At 45.0% G+C, this 18174-nt stretch overlaps 2 protein-coding genes across 3 annotated transcripts; one reads left to right on the forward strand and one right to left on the reverse strand.

The window, feature by feature from the left end:
- Positions 1–551: 551 nt before the first annotated feature.
- Positions 552–6881, forward strand: pou1f1 (POU class 1 homeobox 1). Its single transcript, XM_010880148.3, is given in 8 exon segments — positions 552–953; positions 5183–5344; positions 5576–5674; positions 5788–5864; positions 5866–6031; positions 6130–6294; positions 6394–6454; positions 6612–6881. Coding segments are annotated over 8 exon segments (1077 nt in total). The 5' UTR covers positions 552–814; the 3' UTR covers positions 6820–6881.
- A 1107-nt stretch (positions 6882–7988) lies between these two features.
- On the reverse strand, positions 7989–18142 carry chmp2ba (charged multivesicular body protein 2Ba). Of its 2 annotated transcripts, XM_020054596.3 has the most exons (7): positions 17807–18142; positions 14820–14911; positions 12983–13123; positions 12605–12799; positions 11495–11597; positions 11157–11263; positions 7989–9205 (listed from the first exon to the last, which is right to left on the reverse strand). In XM_020054596.3, exons 4-7 carry the CDS (start codon positions 12794–12796, stop codon positions 9092–9094), a joined length of 516 nt encoding a protein of 171 aa, XP_019910155.1. In that variant the 5' UTR covers positions 12797–12799; positions 12983–13123; positions 14820–14911; positions 17807–18142; the 3' UTR covers positions 7989–9091. The 2 variants fall into 2 exon arrangements, with proteins under 2 accessions (XP_019910155.1, XP_010878460.1); XM_010880158.4 differs by lacking the exon at positions 12983–13123 and having other exon boundaries at positions 17807–18139.
- Between the last annotated feature and the right edge of the window lie 32 nt (positions 18143–18174).

Below are 18174 nucleotides of genomic sequence, written 5' to 3' on the forward strand. Positions count from 1 at the left end.
CGCACAACTATTTATCCTGCTTATATAATACTAAATACTTACTGGCATCCTCTATTGGCCTTTATCGCACATTTAGTACTGTCTTTGTCTTCTTTGCACGTCTATACATTCCACTTGTAATCCACATACACCTAATACTTTACACTTAAAAAATGTCTGCCCTCTTCTATTTGCACTTCTGCTTAGATGCTAACAGCATTTCGTTGTACTGTACTTGTACTTATTCAATGGCAGTAAAGTTTAATCTAATCTAATCACGGAGATGAAGAGAGAGAAGGAATGAAAAATATAAATAAGAATTGAGAGATTGAGAGAATGAAGGGAGAAAAATAGGGAACGCAGAGAGACAACCAGAGAGACCTAGCTATTAAGTTACCCATTTCTCTGTGCTACTAATCCAGGATTTTCCCTACTCTGGCTGGAGGCAGCCGGTCAGATACATGCTGTGGGGGTTTGGGGAAGGTGTGTGTGGGGTGGGGGGGTGGGGCAGAGAGGGGTGGGGTATAAATATCTGCAGTAGACAGGCAGAGTGTTATTCAGGTAGGCCAGGGAGGAACTGAAGAAAGTCACCAGACATCTATCCAAAAACTGAGATCCCCTGAGGCCCAACCACCTGAATGTGTACAGCCAAAAGGAGAGGGGGACCAGCCAAGTAGACCAGCTTTTACCTGACCTAAGGAAGTCCGGTGCAGAAGTCAGTACCTGAGAGTCTACCTGAGAACAGCTGGAGGAGAGACCGGGTGTGGAGAGCAGTAGAGGTGTTTCCACCAATCCTGTCCAGGTGAGGAGGTGAGAAGGAGGTGTGATCATCGAGATGTCTTGCCAGGCGTTCAGTGCAGACTCCTTCACCACCCTGGCAGGGGACTCCTTGCCACTCCTCATGCACCACGCCTCCTCTGCTGATTGCCTGCCCTCCTCCGTCTCCACTCACACACACAACATGGTGTCTGCAGGTAACCTTTCACCCCTGACCTCTGAAAGTTGCCTCTAGGATGTGTGTGTGTGTGTGTGTTTATGTGTGGGCACGTTTGATGTTTCTGTGTCCAGGTAATGACCGCTTTCCACACCGTGAGACGAGTGATAATGTGTGTGTGTGTGATCCAGGGCTGTGTGTGGATAGCAGCACTGTAATATCTGGATCGTGTAGAACCATGCAGGTCTGTTTTAGGTGTTTGTAGAATGTCTCCAGCTGTTGGCCGTAAAGACATTCTGAGTGTTAGTATAGTGTGTATGTGTCAGGTGGCGTTTCTATATGTAAAAAATTGGTGGGGCACAAACCATTTCAAAAATACCAATAAAGCTACAAAACTCCCTCTTGCTACTGATGTGTTTATTTAAACCATCAACAAACAGCGTGGCTGCACAAAACACTTTTAACGACAGAGCGGCTTGCTTCTACCAGGTGTTGTAGTACACATACTGGAGAGAAAGAGAGAGACCTTCTTGTGTAATTGCTCTCCTTCTCTCACACACACATGTAAAATTACCACTGTCACATTTACAAATGTTCGCCATACGCGAACAGCAATGAGCTCAACACCACTGAAGGCCACAACGAAGCGGAAAGTCAACTTTTTAGGGATACAGATCCGTTCTATGACAACAACCTTAATAGATAAGCATGGACACACTGACACTCGTCACCATCTATATCAGAGGTGTCAAACCGGTTCCACGGAGGGCCGAGTGTCTGCAGGTTTTTGCTCTCTCCTTGTACTTGATTGGTTAATTAGGTCACTGATTGGTTAGTTTCTACCCTCACCTGGTTGTGTAGGTATGAACTAGGAACCAATTTATAGGAAAAACCAAAAACCTGCAGACACTCGGCCCTTTGTGGAACCGGTTCGACACCTGTGATCTATATCAATCCATCCAGCACAAAAATATGACCAACGCACGGACCAGCACCACAAAGGCAGGATGATAAAATATGCTTCCACTAACCAAGGCTGAGGGCTCACTTGAAGAGAAAGGTGGTTCTTCCTCTGGGCAAACTTTTCGATGACTTTGGGAATTAAGTCATCTAGCTGCTGAATCAGCGAGTTTTCGATGGACAACATGGCCAATGCGTTGAGTCGCGGCTGTCCCATGGTATTGCGAGTGAATGTTTTTACCCTCTTTAAGGTGGAAAAGTTCCTCTCTGACTCGGATGTCTTCATAGGTGTTGTTATGATAATTTTCAGCAGATTGACGGTCTCAGCAAAAGCCTCTAGGTTGTTCTTATGGATGGATCTTAACAGAGACAGGGCCGTCTTACCATTGTGAAGCTCAGCGTGGCGGTACAGAAGTGGTCAGATCAGACTTCAACTGTTCCTCGTTTCCTAGAGGCCATATTTTCACCGCACAGTCAAGCTCAGATGTAGGGAAAGACAAGACAAATTGTGGGAAGAGCGAGCTGTCAACCAGCTTGGCAGCGATCAGGTGGTCACTTTGTGAAAACCTCTGCTCCACCTGGGAGATGACTGTGTCGCATGCCTCCTTCATCACCGGTGCTGTGTTGGTTACTCGTCGGCGTGGCTCGTCGGTTCCATCGTGAACGGTGGCAGCCCATTCATCAGTTTGCTTCCGCATATTCTGGACATTCTCCTTGAAACGGGTGAGCGAACTGCTAATCCTAATCCCACTCTGAGTGTTGTATAAAACATCAACTTCTGGCATAAGGAAGAAAAAAAAGCCTGCCAGAAAGGCTCGGTCCCAGAGTTTTTTTTTTACAGGCCGTATGCCTCACTTATGGTGGCCTCATCCCATCTGGTTGTGTGCGTATGTCCTCCATACACAGGAGCAGCGCAGCGCGGTTTTCCCAAACTGCATGGACAGTTCTACTTTGAAAGTGGGTGGCCTTGGAATGCGTCTCTGTGTTGCCTCAGCAAGTGCTGCAACACGTTTTGGAGCACAGAGAAAAGGTGGCAAAAGCAGTTCAATCTGCAAAAAAGATCTTTAGGATGCTCATCCTTGCTGAACAAAGTTGCTGCAAGGTCAGGTTCTGCTGTTGAGCATAGCAGTGAACAAACTGGGCATGTTGGTATCTCTTTCATTAGCGTCTGTACCCCTCGGACGTTTCCACTCATTACAGCCGCACCATCATAAGTCTGAGCGATCAGCTTTTCTCCCAGCTTCAGTGGTTCCAGCACACCCTTGATGCTATTAGAGGGGCCGAGTCCAGTTTTATCTTTGACTTCCACAAACTCCAAAAACCTCTCTGTCACTGTATTGTCAGGCAACATGTATCACCAAACAATGAAGATGGGCTGAGCGTCATAGTGCCTCTGAAGTCTCGAATCGCCCTCACACGAAAATGCATCTGAATATTCCAGGATTCAGGGAGTCCACCGACTCATTGGGCCCCTGCAGTGTGGTTTCACATTTTCCACAGTTTAATACATATTATGATCCGACTGAGAACGTACATGTTTTCCTCCACCTGTATGTTATGCTGCTCAATGGAGCGCCTGTATGCACTGTCAACTTGGGCTGCGACATTTACCCTTCCAAGTAAGCCCAATTTCACAGCATTGTCCAGATGACTGCTCTCATGTTTTGCAATCCTCTCAGAAAGATGTTTCAAATCTTTGTAACCCGTCCTCGACCAAGTACCATCTCCACCAAATAGCAGACATGGAAAATAGACGTGTGCCTTCTTCTGTATGCTAACTGTTAGCCACTTTTTCTTAGATCTACATTGATCACACTTACATTCTGAGCATGCGTATTAATATTTTCACACGTACAATGTACATTACATTGTGAGAGAGGGGCTAGCCCCAAATTCAGGCTTAGCCTATGGCCTACTACTGCAAACTCAAATTGGCAGAATGCAGTCTGAAGCAGCAAGGCAGGGACCAATGAACACGAAATAAAATCCTAACACAAATGATATGCAATTTAGGAAGATCCTATATTTATAGATAATACATTATAGGAAGTAATCTTCAAGAAATAAAAAAAAAAATGTTGTTGCAGTTCTTTCTGTTGACAACAGGTGGGGCAGTCGCCCCTGCATGTCGTGTGTGTGCAGGTGTGCAGGTGTGTGCAGAGCGTGTATGTAAGTGTGTCAACAGTGTAGGTGGGGTGTCATTGACCCATTTTACGGTCCCGGCTGTGTGTTAACATGCATCCTTACTCTGGCATGCACACACACACGCACGCACACACACACATGCTGTTGTATGTCCTAGATTAATATTTGGCCTGCATCTAAAAGTAAATTCAGGCACCATTCATTATCTTTCACAGTCAGTATTCTGATCAATAGCCTACTGCCCTTGACCACACTTAACCCACCATTCAAGCAGTGTATGGAAAATTCTTCCCATTGGATACCTTTGTGAACATGCCCACATCACACATTCATGTCTGAGTGTGTTTCAGTTCAATTTAATGTGGGTCCAAGTCCTTCATGCAGGGAAGGAACATTTCAAATAGCAAATGCATTTCATTTATGTAAATTTGTCTTATCAGCTAATTGTCCCAGCAGTAGATAATTATTTAATTAACTAATTTAATGCAACAGCTTTTGCAGTGAAAAAGGAAAATCAACCAGTTGTGTCGAATCCAAGCACACAATTTGAATTATTTAAAAAACACGAGCACCCATTACAAATGTACACACTTATAAAGATCTTCACAGGGGTACTGCAAAAAAAGTGTTTCACTGATCTGAGGTCTCTCTCCACTTGCCTCAGGTCTATCTCACCAGTCCTCTCAGGTCTGTCTCTCTCACCAGTCCTCTCAGGTTTGTCTCTCTCACCAGTTCCCTCAGGTCTGTCTCTCTCACCAGTTCCCTCAGGTTTGTCTCTCTCACCAGTTCCCTCAGGTCTGTCTCTCTCACCAGTTCCCTCAGGTCTGTCTCTCTCACCAGTTCCCTCAGATCTGTCTCTCTCACCAGTTCCCTCAGATCTGTCTCTCTCACCAGTTCCCTCAGGTCTGTCTCTCTCACCAGTTCCCTCAGGTTTGTCTCTCTCCCCAGTTCCCTCAGGTCTGTCTCTCTCACCAGTTCCCTCAGGTCTGTCTCTCTCACCAGTTCCCTCAGGTCTGTCTCTCTCAACAGTTCCCTCAGGTCTGTCTCTCTCAACAGTTCCCTCAGGTCTGTCTCTCTCAACAGTTCCCTCAGGTTTGACTCTCTCAACAGTTCCCTCACGTCTGTCTCTCTCACCAGTTCCCTCACATCTGTCTCTCTCACCAGTTCCTTCAGGTCTGTCTCTCGTCCAGTCATCCAAACGTTCTCACATGCACCTATCCACCTCCACCCTTGGCAACGCCCTTAGCAACGGTACCTCCGGACTACACTACCCCGTCACACCCTGTCACTATAGCAACCAACAGACAACTTACGGCATGATGGCAGGTCAGTGATGATGATGATGTTTGTGGTGATGATGATGAGGGCCGGCAGATTACAGAAGTGGCCAAGTTGGGTTACAAAAGGTTGCGGGTTCTGATCCCCAAAACGACAAGATAAGAACCCCGGTCGCTTTGTCCCTGCAGGTCATTAGTGTAAATGAGAATGTGTCGTTGGCATATTTATCTGGTCAAATATCGGTAATAAATGTGTTGATGATGAAGGTTTCCTTTCTAGCTCAGGAGATGTTGTCTGCCAGTATATCTCAGACCCGAATCCTCCAGACCTGCAGTGTCCCGCACCCAAACATGGTCAACGGAGCAAACACACTGCAAGGTATGCACACACACACACACACACACACACACACACAGCACATTAATTGACACACTTACACTGCCCTCCAGTGGTTATGCCTGGTACCACAGTTGCTGCTTCTGTCTGTTTAGGTTCCTTGGCCCCTTGCTTGTATAAGTTTCCAGAGCACGGTCTGGGTGGGGGCTCATGCTCTTTAAGCCACAGCTTCCCCCCCCCTGCCCACCACTCTGCTGTCCGAGGAGCCGTCCCTGGGGGACATCAAGGACCCTCGCCGTAGGAGCCGTGCTCCAGATGACCCCCCTGACCTGGACTCACCTCAGATACGAGAGCTGGAGAAGTTCGCCAACGACTTCAAACTACGTAGGATCAAACTGGGTGAGTTTGCTGTCAGCCGGTCCCGACCTGTCGTACACGTGTTTTCACACACAAGCTCCCACAGGGAGATACTGGATGGCTGCCTGTGTGATTGACAGGGTACACCCAGACCAACGTTGGAGAGGCACTGGCTGCAGTGCACGGCTCAGAATTCAGCCAGACCACTATCTGTCGCTTCGAGAACCTCCAGCTGAGCTTCAAGAACGCATGCACGCTGAAGGCCATTCTGGCCAAGTGGCTGGATGAAGCAGAGCAGGCTGGGGGTAGGTGGACAACCATGACCTTACCCTGGGAGAGGGCAAAACCATGACCTTAATTGAATAACTAATGATGGGGGTTTGTGGTTGTGGGTCGGTTCACAGCTCTGTTTAATGAGAAAATGGGCATCAATGAGCGGAAGAGGAAACGAAGAACCACCATCAGGTAACTATCAATGCGACATTCTCTTTTGCAACTGACTACAGCATTACACTATCTTCTTCCCATATATGCACATTAAAGGTAAAGTTGTTCCTGAACAGGAGTTTGATCCATCCCTACCTCCCTTCTGAAAAAAATGCCTCCCTGCACTCTTCTCTAGTCTCGGGGCTAAAGAGGCGTTGGAGTGCAGTTTCGGGGAGAAGAGTAAGCCCTCGTCTCAGGAGATTGTCCGTATGGCCGAGGGGCTGCACCTCGAGAAGGAGGTGGTCCGGGTCTGGTTTTGTAACCGTCGGCAACGAGAGAAACGTGTCAAGACCAGCCTCCACCACAGCTCCTACCTTACCAAGGACAGTCCGACCTGTAGATAACCCTGGACCTCTGACCCCTTTGTGTCCCATAATGCCAACAGAACCTTTGTTCTGGTGCGATGTCACTGTGCTAATGGACATATGGAATGTTGTTCTAGAAATGCCTGAAATGCATAAACCACTACTGTATAACAATTTATGATTCCAAGTTTGGTAGCGGTAAAAAAAAATGATAGTAATATATTCTTGTGTCTTTATCATCTGAAATGTGACGTGAAACTGGATGACTATGTATGGGAACAGCTAATTTATTAACAGAGATCCACAGACATCCTCAGACATTTTTATACTGTAAGAAATCAAAAGCCACTGTCCCAGTTTAATGCTTCATTTTTCAAGTTTACTGTTTTCTTGATGTGTTCCATGAATAAATACATACAAACCAACAGTGAAGAGGAGCTGATTTAGGTGATGAATAGGCCCACTGGACAAATCACACTACAGCATCACTGCAGAGTTGGACTCAAAGACAGGCCACAAGTGACAGCCATTGTCTAATGATCATTTAGTACCTGGCTGATACACAATCATTGAAAAATATACCAAAGAAACAAATCTGATGGTAGGGGGGGTTGTGGAGGGGTGCTGTGGGGATGGTAGGGGGGTTGTGTAGGGGTACTGGGGATGGTAGGGGGGTTGTGGAGGGGGACTGGGGATGGTAGGGGGGTTGTGGAGGGGGACTGGGGATGGCAGCGGGGTTGTGGAGGGTGACTGGGGATGGTAGGGGGGTTGTGGGGGTACTGGGGATGGTAGGGGGGTTGTGGAGGGGTGCTGGGGATGGTAGGGGGGTTGTGGAGGTACTGGGGATGGTAGGGAGGTTGTGGAGGGGTGCTGGGGATGGTAGGGGGGTTGTGGAGGTACTGGGGATGGTAGGGGGGTTGTGGAGGGGTACTGGGGATGGTAGGGGGGTTGTGGAGGGGTACTGGGGATGGTAGGGGGGTTGTGTAGGGGTACTGGGGATGGTAAGGTAGGGATGGGTTGGGGATAGGGGGCCCTATACTAATTTACAGCCTGTAGTTTATGTGGTTGTTTCCCCCAGTGGGACCAGGCAGTCTGTCTGTGTAATCAGGTCTCAGCCCTGGGCTGCAGTGGGTCTGTCACTGCCTACGAATCAGCATGTGTGTGAAGGGTGGAGGTGCGTCTGGCATAGGAAGTCATTCGAGCAGTAGTCGGACAGAGAGATTTTATTCATTATAAAAGTCATAATCAACTCTAAATAGTAGAACTGTACGTAGACAAAGGAGACAATAGTTGGATACGGTGGATAAAGGTAAGACAAATCGATATTTGTTATTCCTCTCTGGAATATTTTCAAGGAACACCTCGTTCTCCCTCATTACAAAAACCAATGAAACAATACTGGGTCAGTTCTCCAAGTCATGCATTCCATCAACAATCATTTAAACATTATATATTATTCAACAGCAGAAAACAATGATAGATCCATGACAACATGGTCGGGTGTATTACATGCTGTTCAGCTGAATATGTGACATCTCCTAACCTGGTTTTACAGCATGGAGGACAGAGACACAGAATCACAGTCAGGAAAACAAAACCAGTTGAGTGTCTTATTCACGTCTTCTCGTCGATCCAAGTCCAAGAGTGTGTGTGTTTTAAACAACATGTATGGAAACTGCACAGCAGCCAGGGTAAATTGTGAGAAATGAGGATGTACTCAGATAGTTCCCTCCCACATCAGAAAGAAATGAGATTACTAACACATCCACTATATCTTCAGATTACAACACAATTCGTACCAAAAGTAGTACCAAACAAGCCATTAAAATAACTGTTCTCAGTTTGAATTAGCACTAGATTATTCCATCCCATTATTCTATGTACATAACTGGGGTCTTGTGTTGACCAGCTGATTCCATGGATTCTCATGCAAAACGGTTAGCAGTGAAAAAGTCAAACCCTTACCCTATTCTCAGGGGTTAGTACTGTCAGTACTCCTAGAGTTAATGTCAGTGGTATTAAACAGGCACATTGTCAGCAGTCTATGACATCAATGTCTATAGCACTGTACCTACAGATGATCAGAGAGCAGAAAAAAATCTTCATTAGTTCATCATCTTCCCATAGGAATGGCTGTCTGAGGACCATACGCAAAATGTCATGAAAATACAGTGCATTCTTCCTTCATTGACTCATTAGATATTTATAACCACCCTCAGTTGGCTAGTCACAGACACATGGACTGCTAGTACAGGCCTAAATCGTGGCCTCTGGACTGCTAGTTCAGGGGTAAATCATGGTGTGTGGTGTGTTAGTCCACTCCCAGGGCTCGAAGTTGTCTCTCTATCTCGTCATCAGAGATCTGGGTTTTCCGCTTAGGAGAGGCAGTCGGGGTACTTTTCCCTGCTGCCGGGGCTCTCACCATCTGGAACACACACATCAGAACCGTTAAGACAGGCACTTAACACACATCAGAACTGCTAAGGCTGGCTCTTAACACACACATCAGAACCGCTAAGGCTGGCGCTTAACACAAACATCAGAACCGCTAAGGCTGGCACTTAACACACATCAGAACCGCTAAGGCTGGCGCTTAACACACACATCAGAACCGCTAAGGCTGGCACTTAACACACATCAGAACCGCTAAGGCTGGCTCTTAACACACACATCAGAACCGCTAAGGCTGGCGCTTAACACACATCAGAACCGCTAAGGCTGGCGCTTAACACACATCAGAACCGCTAAGGCTGGCGCTTAACACACATCAGAACCGCTAAGGCTGGCGCTTAACACACATCAGAACCGCTAAGGCTGGCGCTTAACACACACATCAGAACGGTTTAGGCTGGCGCTTAACACACATCAGAACCGCTAAGGCTGGCGCTTAACACACACATCAGAACCGTTTAGGCTGGCACTTAACACACATCAGAACCATCATGACTGGTGCTTAACACACATCAGATCCATCATGACTGGTGCTTAACACACATCAGAACCATTATGACTGGCACTGTGCTTAACACCCATCAGAACCGTTAAGCCTGGCACTTACTGTAACACAGATCCAAACCGTTATGACTGGTTCTTGACACACATCAGAACTGTTAAGACTGGCACTGTGCATTGAGGAGAGTGGAGGTGGTGTAGTGACACACTTGGCCCCCAGGGGGAGTGGATTCTCGTCTCCGCCAGATGGAGACAATCACTGTAATGGCCTCATAAATCACCACACAGGGGTAGCCCACCGGCATTACCTACAGGATATCTCCTCAAACAGCACATCCTGACAGACACAGGCAGAACTTAAAGGCTACCTTCACATGAATAAAACAGGCTTTCCCCCACTCTGCCGTCTGTCGGCCTGTCTGTCACACAGAGCTTTGAGATGGATCAGGACTTCGTCTACCAGACGACTAAACTGTAATGGGTAGGGCTGGCACGATGATGAAATTTTAGTTGACGATGAATGTCACACAAATAATTGCGATTAACCATTTAATGATCTATATTGTTAATTTTATGCCACTAGTACAGTGTGAGGCTGATAATACTGTAATTATATCCCTGGTGATTGGTACATGGTTCTTCACATTTGTGGTGTTCATGCTTTTGATCGCCACTTTTCTGGATCTAATCTGACAATTTGGCTCCTCCAAATAATTGCTTAATTTGGCTTTAAACCAAAATGTGCCCAGTGTGGTACGGTTGTATTGGAACTACCACTAAACAATGTTAATTTCACCTCCCGCTCTGCTGCATATATTATTATAGGCTAGTTAGTGGAAATAGCTAATTCTAAAAATATTTTGTAGGCCTTCCTAACTTCACAAAACCTGTTTCAACGCTCAGTTGATTAATTCAGTTCATGTACAAGGACAAGGACAATTTATTTTATTTTCAATTATAGACCTAAAAATGCAATGGGACAACAGATATTTCTATATACGCCAAATATTTTTTGATACGACAAATAGGCGACTGAAACCCGTTTGTCTATTAACTAATAATGTTGCAACATAACGCTGCATCGCAAAACAATTCTAAACTGGGTTTAGATACACTGAATTTAAGAAGCAAATTACTTTCAGTAAATGATCTGCACCTGTAACTTTCCACAGACCTGTCATCCACTCTGCTGCACCCCTGGGCCAGACATCTTAACTGACTAAGACGGACATCATTCCCATGGTATTTGTTGAGACGTTTCTAACGTTGATGTAAACAATCTCCCTCATTCAGTTTAGAAACATGACTTTTGAATCTAAATATTGTGCAAAAAGATGGTCATAAAGAATTATTGCGATATGGCTCCAATAATCGCGATCAGGGAATTATGTAATAATTGCGAACAGCCCTAGTGATGCGCTTACCTTTCCTGAGATCTCAATGCCAATCTCATCCAGAACCTGGTTTACAATGTCCTGAGATTCTTCTTCATCACCTGACTCGTCAAAAATCTCATCTAAAGTATCGTTGACTTGAGGGAGAAAGAGGGAGAGAGAGAGAGAGAGAAAGAAAGAGGGAGAGAGAGAGAGAGACAGTTGCCAGTCGGTTTACTTTTAAAAGCTGTGAGTTGTCAGGTCACTGAACCACCAGACAAACACGGATCTCCATGGAATTTCTGGTTTGAACTTTGGACAGTTTCTTTTTCTGTTACTAATGTGCATCTTTTAAACGGTTTAAAGCAGCCAATAACAGCAGCTCTTACTCATGTCTTCTGTCATGCCCATCTTCATGTTCTCCCTCTGGAAGTCCTGCATGGTCTTGAGGGTCTTCTGCGGATCCATCTTCTTATTCACTGTCTGCATCGTCTGGACAAAACACACACAGGAGTTACACCTCAATGCTGTTAAATGTCACACACACACACACACACACACACACAAGTACTTCTGTACTGTACACACGTGTGTCGACACAGACTTGGCCTAGTTTAATTCCAATGCTGCATCTAATTACCAATTTGCATTTTGTTCCAAAACGTCTCCAAGTGCGTCCTTGATGTTAGTAGATCTCTCTGCAGCAGCGGAGTGCTGTTTGTCTATACATAGATGGGTTTAGGGTGGTTGGTGGAAACTTTACAGCGAAGACAAAGCACCTGTTCCCAGAATGGCAGGAAACAGGATGGGGGTGTCACTTGGAAGACGATGAACACACTGAGCTAGTCTGTCACCTCAGCGCCAGAGAGAGATGTCCGCCCTCAACGCGTTCACTTCACAACTGTGTTCAGTTTGACCTCTTTATCCCTGCTCCCTTTCAGCCAATCAGACATCCTGACCATGACTAATTAAATACAACGCCAAGAGACTTTCCTGATTAGAAACAGATTGATCATTAATACATTAATAACTGCTTAAGAAAAATACTTGATAACTGAAACACCAAAGCTCTAAACATTATACACCAATTGTCCTCTAACTGGGCTAATTGGATATGCCACTTTATACACAACTGGAAGCCTAATGGCTAATAACTAAGATGTGTAAGATCTCATCTGATCTGTGTCTTTAAGCTGTAGACAGGAGGGGGGGTAAAATCATCACACAGAATAACAGGACGGTCTTGCGGCGTGGGGGGGGGGGCATGATATAGAGACACACTAATTATCACACTCTGAGCAAGAGAGGACAGGAATCCTTTCAACTCAGCTGTTTTTGAGTCTTTTTGTTTTAACTGGGTTAGTGGGTCTGATTCTGATTCTGGCCTCATTTACACAGAAACAAAGAAACACAGACGGATGGAATGAAGAGATGGAATGCCAGACTCCCGACTGTGAACGAGTGTTTGAATGCATGCAGTCACTGTGACTGGTTCCTACTTTAGCCGTGGCAGACATGGCTCCAGCCATCTTCATCTGGGAGTTCATGACCTTGGTCTGCGTGGACATGGAGGTGACCTTTGAACTGACAGCATAGGTCCTGTTCTTCTGCTTCCTCAGCTGGACCAGTTGCTTTGCCAGGATCTTACATGCTTCCCTGTTCCCAGACTTAGCCATCTTCTTAATCTCCATCTCCTACAGGGGACAGGAAGAAGACAAGCAGGATTACCAAGGGTAAGCTTATGAAAGGGTTTACATCGGACTGTAAACAGGTCACTTCACTGCACTCACAGACAGATCTACTGTAGATAAATCCATAGTAGATGCAGCAGGATCCCCACGGAGCCCTGGTGGGGCGTAAACAGTGTAAATAAGCACCTGAAAGTTAGCAGCCCCTCTTAGCTTGAGTAAACACGTGAAAACAGCCTCTGGCCCTGAGTGATCTCACACGGCTGTTCGGGTCTCCCGGGAAATGCTGCAGCCTCGCATCTCCATGTTTATGTGTTTGTTGTGAAGAGCCTCAAAAAAAACAATCATTTATTAATGAGCTTCATTAAAGCTTCCAGGAATATTCCCCCAGTCTTCCACTGCTCCCTCAGAGTGAGCGTTAAACAGTCATTAGGACAGATCAGTGAGGTGAGAGGAGGAGTGAAGGAGCCGACCGTTCAGCACATCCAGCACGGCTTCATCAAGTGGCCCTCGCACGTCTACTCGTGTGGAGCCAAACAGCTGAGGAGGCAGATTCAAATGACAGACCCAATGCAGCACCCATTTGACACACGGGGCTGCCTGTCTGCCTGCTTAGCAGATAACTGAGAAAAATACACACTGTAAAATCCAAGCTTATTAATTATGCTTTCATTTTTATTTTATTTGTATCTCCAGTGAGGCAAAATAAATGCGCACATTTAACAACAGGGACCTAGGCTGTTGTGTAGCAGTGTGTAGTGTTCACAGACTAGGGTGAAGAAAGCTTACCCCTGTTGTTATATTTCCTTGTAAAGACAGAGATGGAGAGAGAGACAGAAATAGACAGAGGATTGAGTGGAACAGAGACACCGAGAGAGAGAAAGAGGTGAAACTGACAGATAGGCGATGCGCTCACTAAGATGAACAATTTCCAAAGAAACAGACTGATCTGATGTTCACTGGACCAGGGCGACACTTCAGCTGCAGAAGAGACATGTTTCTTTTCATCGGAATAATGAATTGAACTCTGCCGGAGGAATGAATTGGCAACATAATCAAATCCTACCTGATACAGCCACACTTGATAACAGTGTTCCACATACAGTAGTGATTAAATTAGACATCTTACTAGGTGTGTGTGTGTGTGTGTGTGTGTGTGTGGGGGGGGGTTCATCTGCGAAACAGTTTTTTGTGATTTGTGCTGAAAGCACTAGTGGTGTCTTTGCTACAGACTAACAATAATGAGAAGTCTACAGCATCCCCAGCCAAGGAAGTGCAAAGACACCGGGAAAGATGTGTGTGCATGTGTGTTTGTGCGTCTCTGTGCACGTTTGAAGCTGTCTGCGTGTGCCTGGCTTAGGGTGTGTGCGCGCATGTGTGTGTGTGTGTGTGTATCTGTGTATTGCAATACATTCATGCAAAACTGTAATATAGGTCACTAGTTTTTCAGACCAATATAAAGATAACAGGGGCATAGAAATTAGATTAATTAGGACCTATTTTAATGAGAAATAAAAAGCTGGTCCCTGGGGTGGTAATTACGGAATGTGGGATGTTTACTTAAAACAACAGAAAGATACCGGGCCTTCCTTTCATCATTCTGATATTGCAGTGAGAAATGCTGGGGAAATGCGCCATTGTGTTGTTCACTCAGCCCTATGGAGACTGTGTGTGAGGTACCTTCTCCCCCACTGTAACTGCCCCAGTTATCCTGTCCTGTCTATGGGACCTGTTAGCTACGCAGCATGTAGATCTAGCAGAACAGGAAAAGGATGAGAGTGCAGGTAGGGGGGTAGGGGGGTAGGGGGGTAGGGGTGTAGGGGGGTAGGGGTGTAGGGGGGTAGGGGTGTAGGGGGGTAGGGGTGTAGGGGGGTAGGGGTGTAGGGTGGTGCAGAATGAGCCTACTGTCATTCACACAGGTTTGATGCAATTAGTCCCAGTCTAAGGAAAAAATCTGTGTGAGAACAGGTGTGTGTGTGTGTGTGTGTGTGTTTGTGTGTGTGTGTGGGGGGGGGGGTGGTCTTACCATTTGTTTCTCCTGCTTCTCCAGAGCAGCTCTGTCTCTGGTAATCTGTCTCTGAGTACCACGCAGCTCCTTGGTCTGTTCCTTTATAACATCTGACAGAGAGAGAGAGATGGATACTATTACTCATAAAGACAGTTAGAAATCCAACTCTGCTTTGTTACACTGAAATACAGTAACTCATTTGACAACAGGGATTAGTTAGACAATGTATTATACATAGAATGTACTTTCTGCATTGTGCATTTTACAAAGTACTATTTTGAATTCACTATGTTTCTCCCAGAGGATAGACTCTAACCGACATTACTCAATCAAAGAGTAGACATCTAAATCATCCTTGCCTCAAACTCTTTCCATAACCCAGATTCAGTATTCTGTGATTTAAACACCTGAGCACGCACTGTCCACCGCTGGGCTTTGTCTTAGCGAACACACAAAGAAGAAATATCAAGCATCCGTAGATTTCTTGAAAGTTCATTGCTCATAAAGACTAAAGACAAAACATACCCAAACAAAATGTATTTCAAATCCATTATTTACATTCTTGTAATGTAGGCAGCTGCTTGGAATGTTTCTTGTTTTAAGGGTTTCCAATAAAAACCCACAAGGCTTCCTAGTTTATTCATACAGCAACAATAATACAACTAAAGCGTCCAAATTACACTTAGGTACAAACTCCTTGAAGTGTAGCATTGATGGGCAAAGGCGTGAAATGAAGTGGAGAAGGGAGGGCATGCATGAATAGAGAGTAATACACCACAAGTCCCTAAAACAAACCCCCTGCTGTGGATTATGAGTTTGGGGGGGGGGGGGGAGCAGTCCCAGACCAGTCATGTCTGGAGGCAAGGGCACAATCCTGTCCTACAGATTTAATGCAAACGGCCTCACACACTCCCTCCTTATCTCTTCCCCTCTCACACACCCTGCCTTGAAAGTGTCCTGGCCATCCCAGCTCTCATATTTGGGTAGAGGACACATTCCCTACACTGCTATTAGCCCTCAGGTGACCAGGCAATACAATACAAAAAAAACACTTCACCACACATCCTCCTTACTGGAACGGATACAACGCCCAAGCCTTAAGCCTGTTACAATGCTGGATCACTACACTAAATGTTAAACAGCAAACTAGTCCAAATTCATCAACACATTTTTTTATATTTAAGGTCTCTGGCCTGATTTATTATAAACTATATATAGTTTTGTATAATAAAAACTATATTGTATAATGTTCGACCTGATTGTTTTTGGGTGTTACCTTCTACGTTGTTTTGGTGACCATAAGGTCAGGTTTTTCTAATACAGGAAAATGCATGGGGTGATAAAGTCCCCAAAATACTGTAGAAAGTTGATTTCATCCATACACAGACCCTCAACACCACAAAGAAAATCACCATAAACGAGAGAATGTTGATATAAAGTTAACCATAATGAACAGAATCTGTGAAAGACCTTGTTATAGGTCAACAGTGATACTCTAAACATCCCGTACAATTCCAGCGAGAGACAGCCGACCACTTGTGGGAGTCAGGCGTAGTATCTACGTTCAAGGTGACGTATCGAAAACGTCTGTGAAAGGGTGTGGTATCGTCTACAAAACTCTGACAGCTTACACCCGCACACCATCGCACCCCTGCACGCCACCACATGCCCTACCACGGGATACCACCGCTACCCGACAACGGCAAACTTGGCGCTGCCACATCCAGAGACAGGCAAGAGATGTGTGGGCAAATCTGATCAACTACCATTAAAGGCACCCTAAAATTACAGTAAGTGGATGTTCTTCGTACATGAACCTGAAGTAATGACAAATCACTTCTAAATATGAAATTAAGTAGAAACTTGAAATTGTGTTAGACAAACATCATACTTTTTTGGTGATTTAAATGTAATTAATTAACTGTATTATCCAAATAGCCTAAAGGCTTGCGCTGCATTCTGACATTGATGCCTTTATGTAGGCTAATACTGTTTCTCAGACATTAGGTATTCAATTGGGCAATACACGATGGAGACTACTCTTCCACTTATTTATTTTTTATATATGTGTATGTTTTACGTGTGTATGTTCATTTATTTTCCATGAGACCTGTTGGGACTATGCTTTTGAGAATTCATTTTCACACTCATTCAGCAAAAAGCTGCATGACAAGCAGTGCATTATCTTCACAGGCAACCTTGACTTTACACACACACACACACACACACACACACACACACACACACACACACACACACAGTTGTGTGTACAGACTGATTACTTTGTATCCACTGTCTTCATATCCATAACTCCACAAGACAGAACTGACATTCACAGTCCTAACCACATCCCAATGGAAATCTTTACATTATCATCAATGAACTGCGAGCCATTGTGTTAAGAGAATGGACAGAGAATAGACTAGTGGGTTGAGCAGACCATTTGATAAACTATAACGTAAATCTATTTGTCGTACAGTAAAGTACTTTTACAATTATAACAGTATCTCTGGATTTTACAGGACTTCCACTGACAGATGCTGCTCATGATGGAATGAACCGGTAAGTTACAAAGTAGTCTATAATCCATACGGTAGAAAGATGCATCACATAATATAACAATGTTTTAAACTTCAATCAATTTAATGTAGCGTAGCGCAGTTAACAGTTATGACGGCCATACATTGTGAAACACACACACACACCAAAAAAAACTTTACAAGCTACTTTCTCTGAGACGCAAAGAAATGTATTGACTAGTTTCGGGCGAGCAGTGTATACAGTCTGTTTCTTTAAGCTGATCTTTATTCTAAAACTGACAATGGTAACATCTAACTTTCAAGGATTCCAAGTTGACCAACGTGGAAGTTGATAACACACCAGAAACACCAAATATTACCAGTTAACTGGTCTAACAAGCTTGTTCAGTCCCGTATATTAGCGCTCACCAATTCAAACAAATATGTTACCTAAGTACAAGGCTAAAGCAGTTGAAAACAACTTACCGTCGACTGTCTTTTTCTTGAATAGCGAAGCCATGGTGGACATATTAAAACTAAAACCTTTTTTTGGTAAGTACTAAAAATAAAATGACCGACGATGGGCAGCTACCGTAACCCTATCAACAAGACTTTCTGGCGCACTGTTACCCCCAACCTGTCACAAAATTCACATGACAACCCTGACTCACTACCGGCTCTCTGACGTCACCACGGGACTCTCCCAGTTCTTCTAGTGGCCTCCAGAGTGCAGTACTGTTCCGACTGGAAACGGAGCTGTGTCACCCTCCATATTAACACGCACGGTCTATATGCTGTGAGAACTGGAGTAGATAAAAACATTAAAAGTAATCAGGGACGATTTTATCAACTCT

The sequence above is a fragment of the Esox lucius genome, chromosome 16, assembly GCF_011004845.1.
Source record: "Esox lucius isolate fEsoLuc1 chromosome 16, fEsoLuc1.pri, whole genome shotgun sequence".
In the NCBI taxonomy this organism is placed as follows: Eukaryota; Metazoa; Chordata; class Actinopteri; order Esociformes; family Esocidae; genus Esox; species Esox lucius.

What these genes read in the sequence shown, in the direction of transcription:
- chmp2ba (XM_010880158.4), bottom strand. Translation starts at nt 17,849, where the DNA reads ATGTCCACCATGGCTTCGCTATTCAAGAAAAAGACAGTCGACG. An exon ending in CAAGAAAAAGACAGTCGACG is followed by an intron (nt 14,912 to 17,806) that starts GTAAGTTGTTTT and finishes TCTCTCTGTCAG; the next exon opens with ATGTTATAAAGGAACAGACC. An exon ending in GCATTGAGATCTCAGGAAAG is followed by an intron (nt 9,206 to 11,156) that starts GTAAGCGCATCA and finishes TGTGTGTTCCAG; the next exon opens with ATGGTGAGAGCCCCGGCAGC.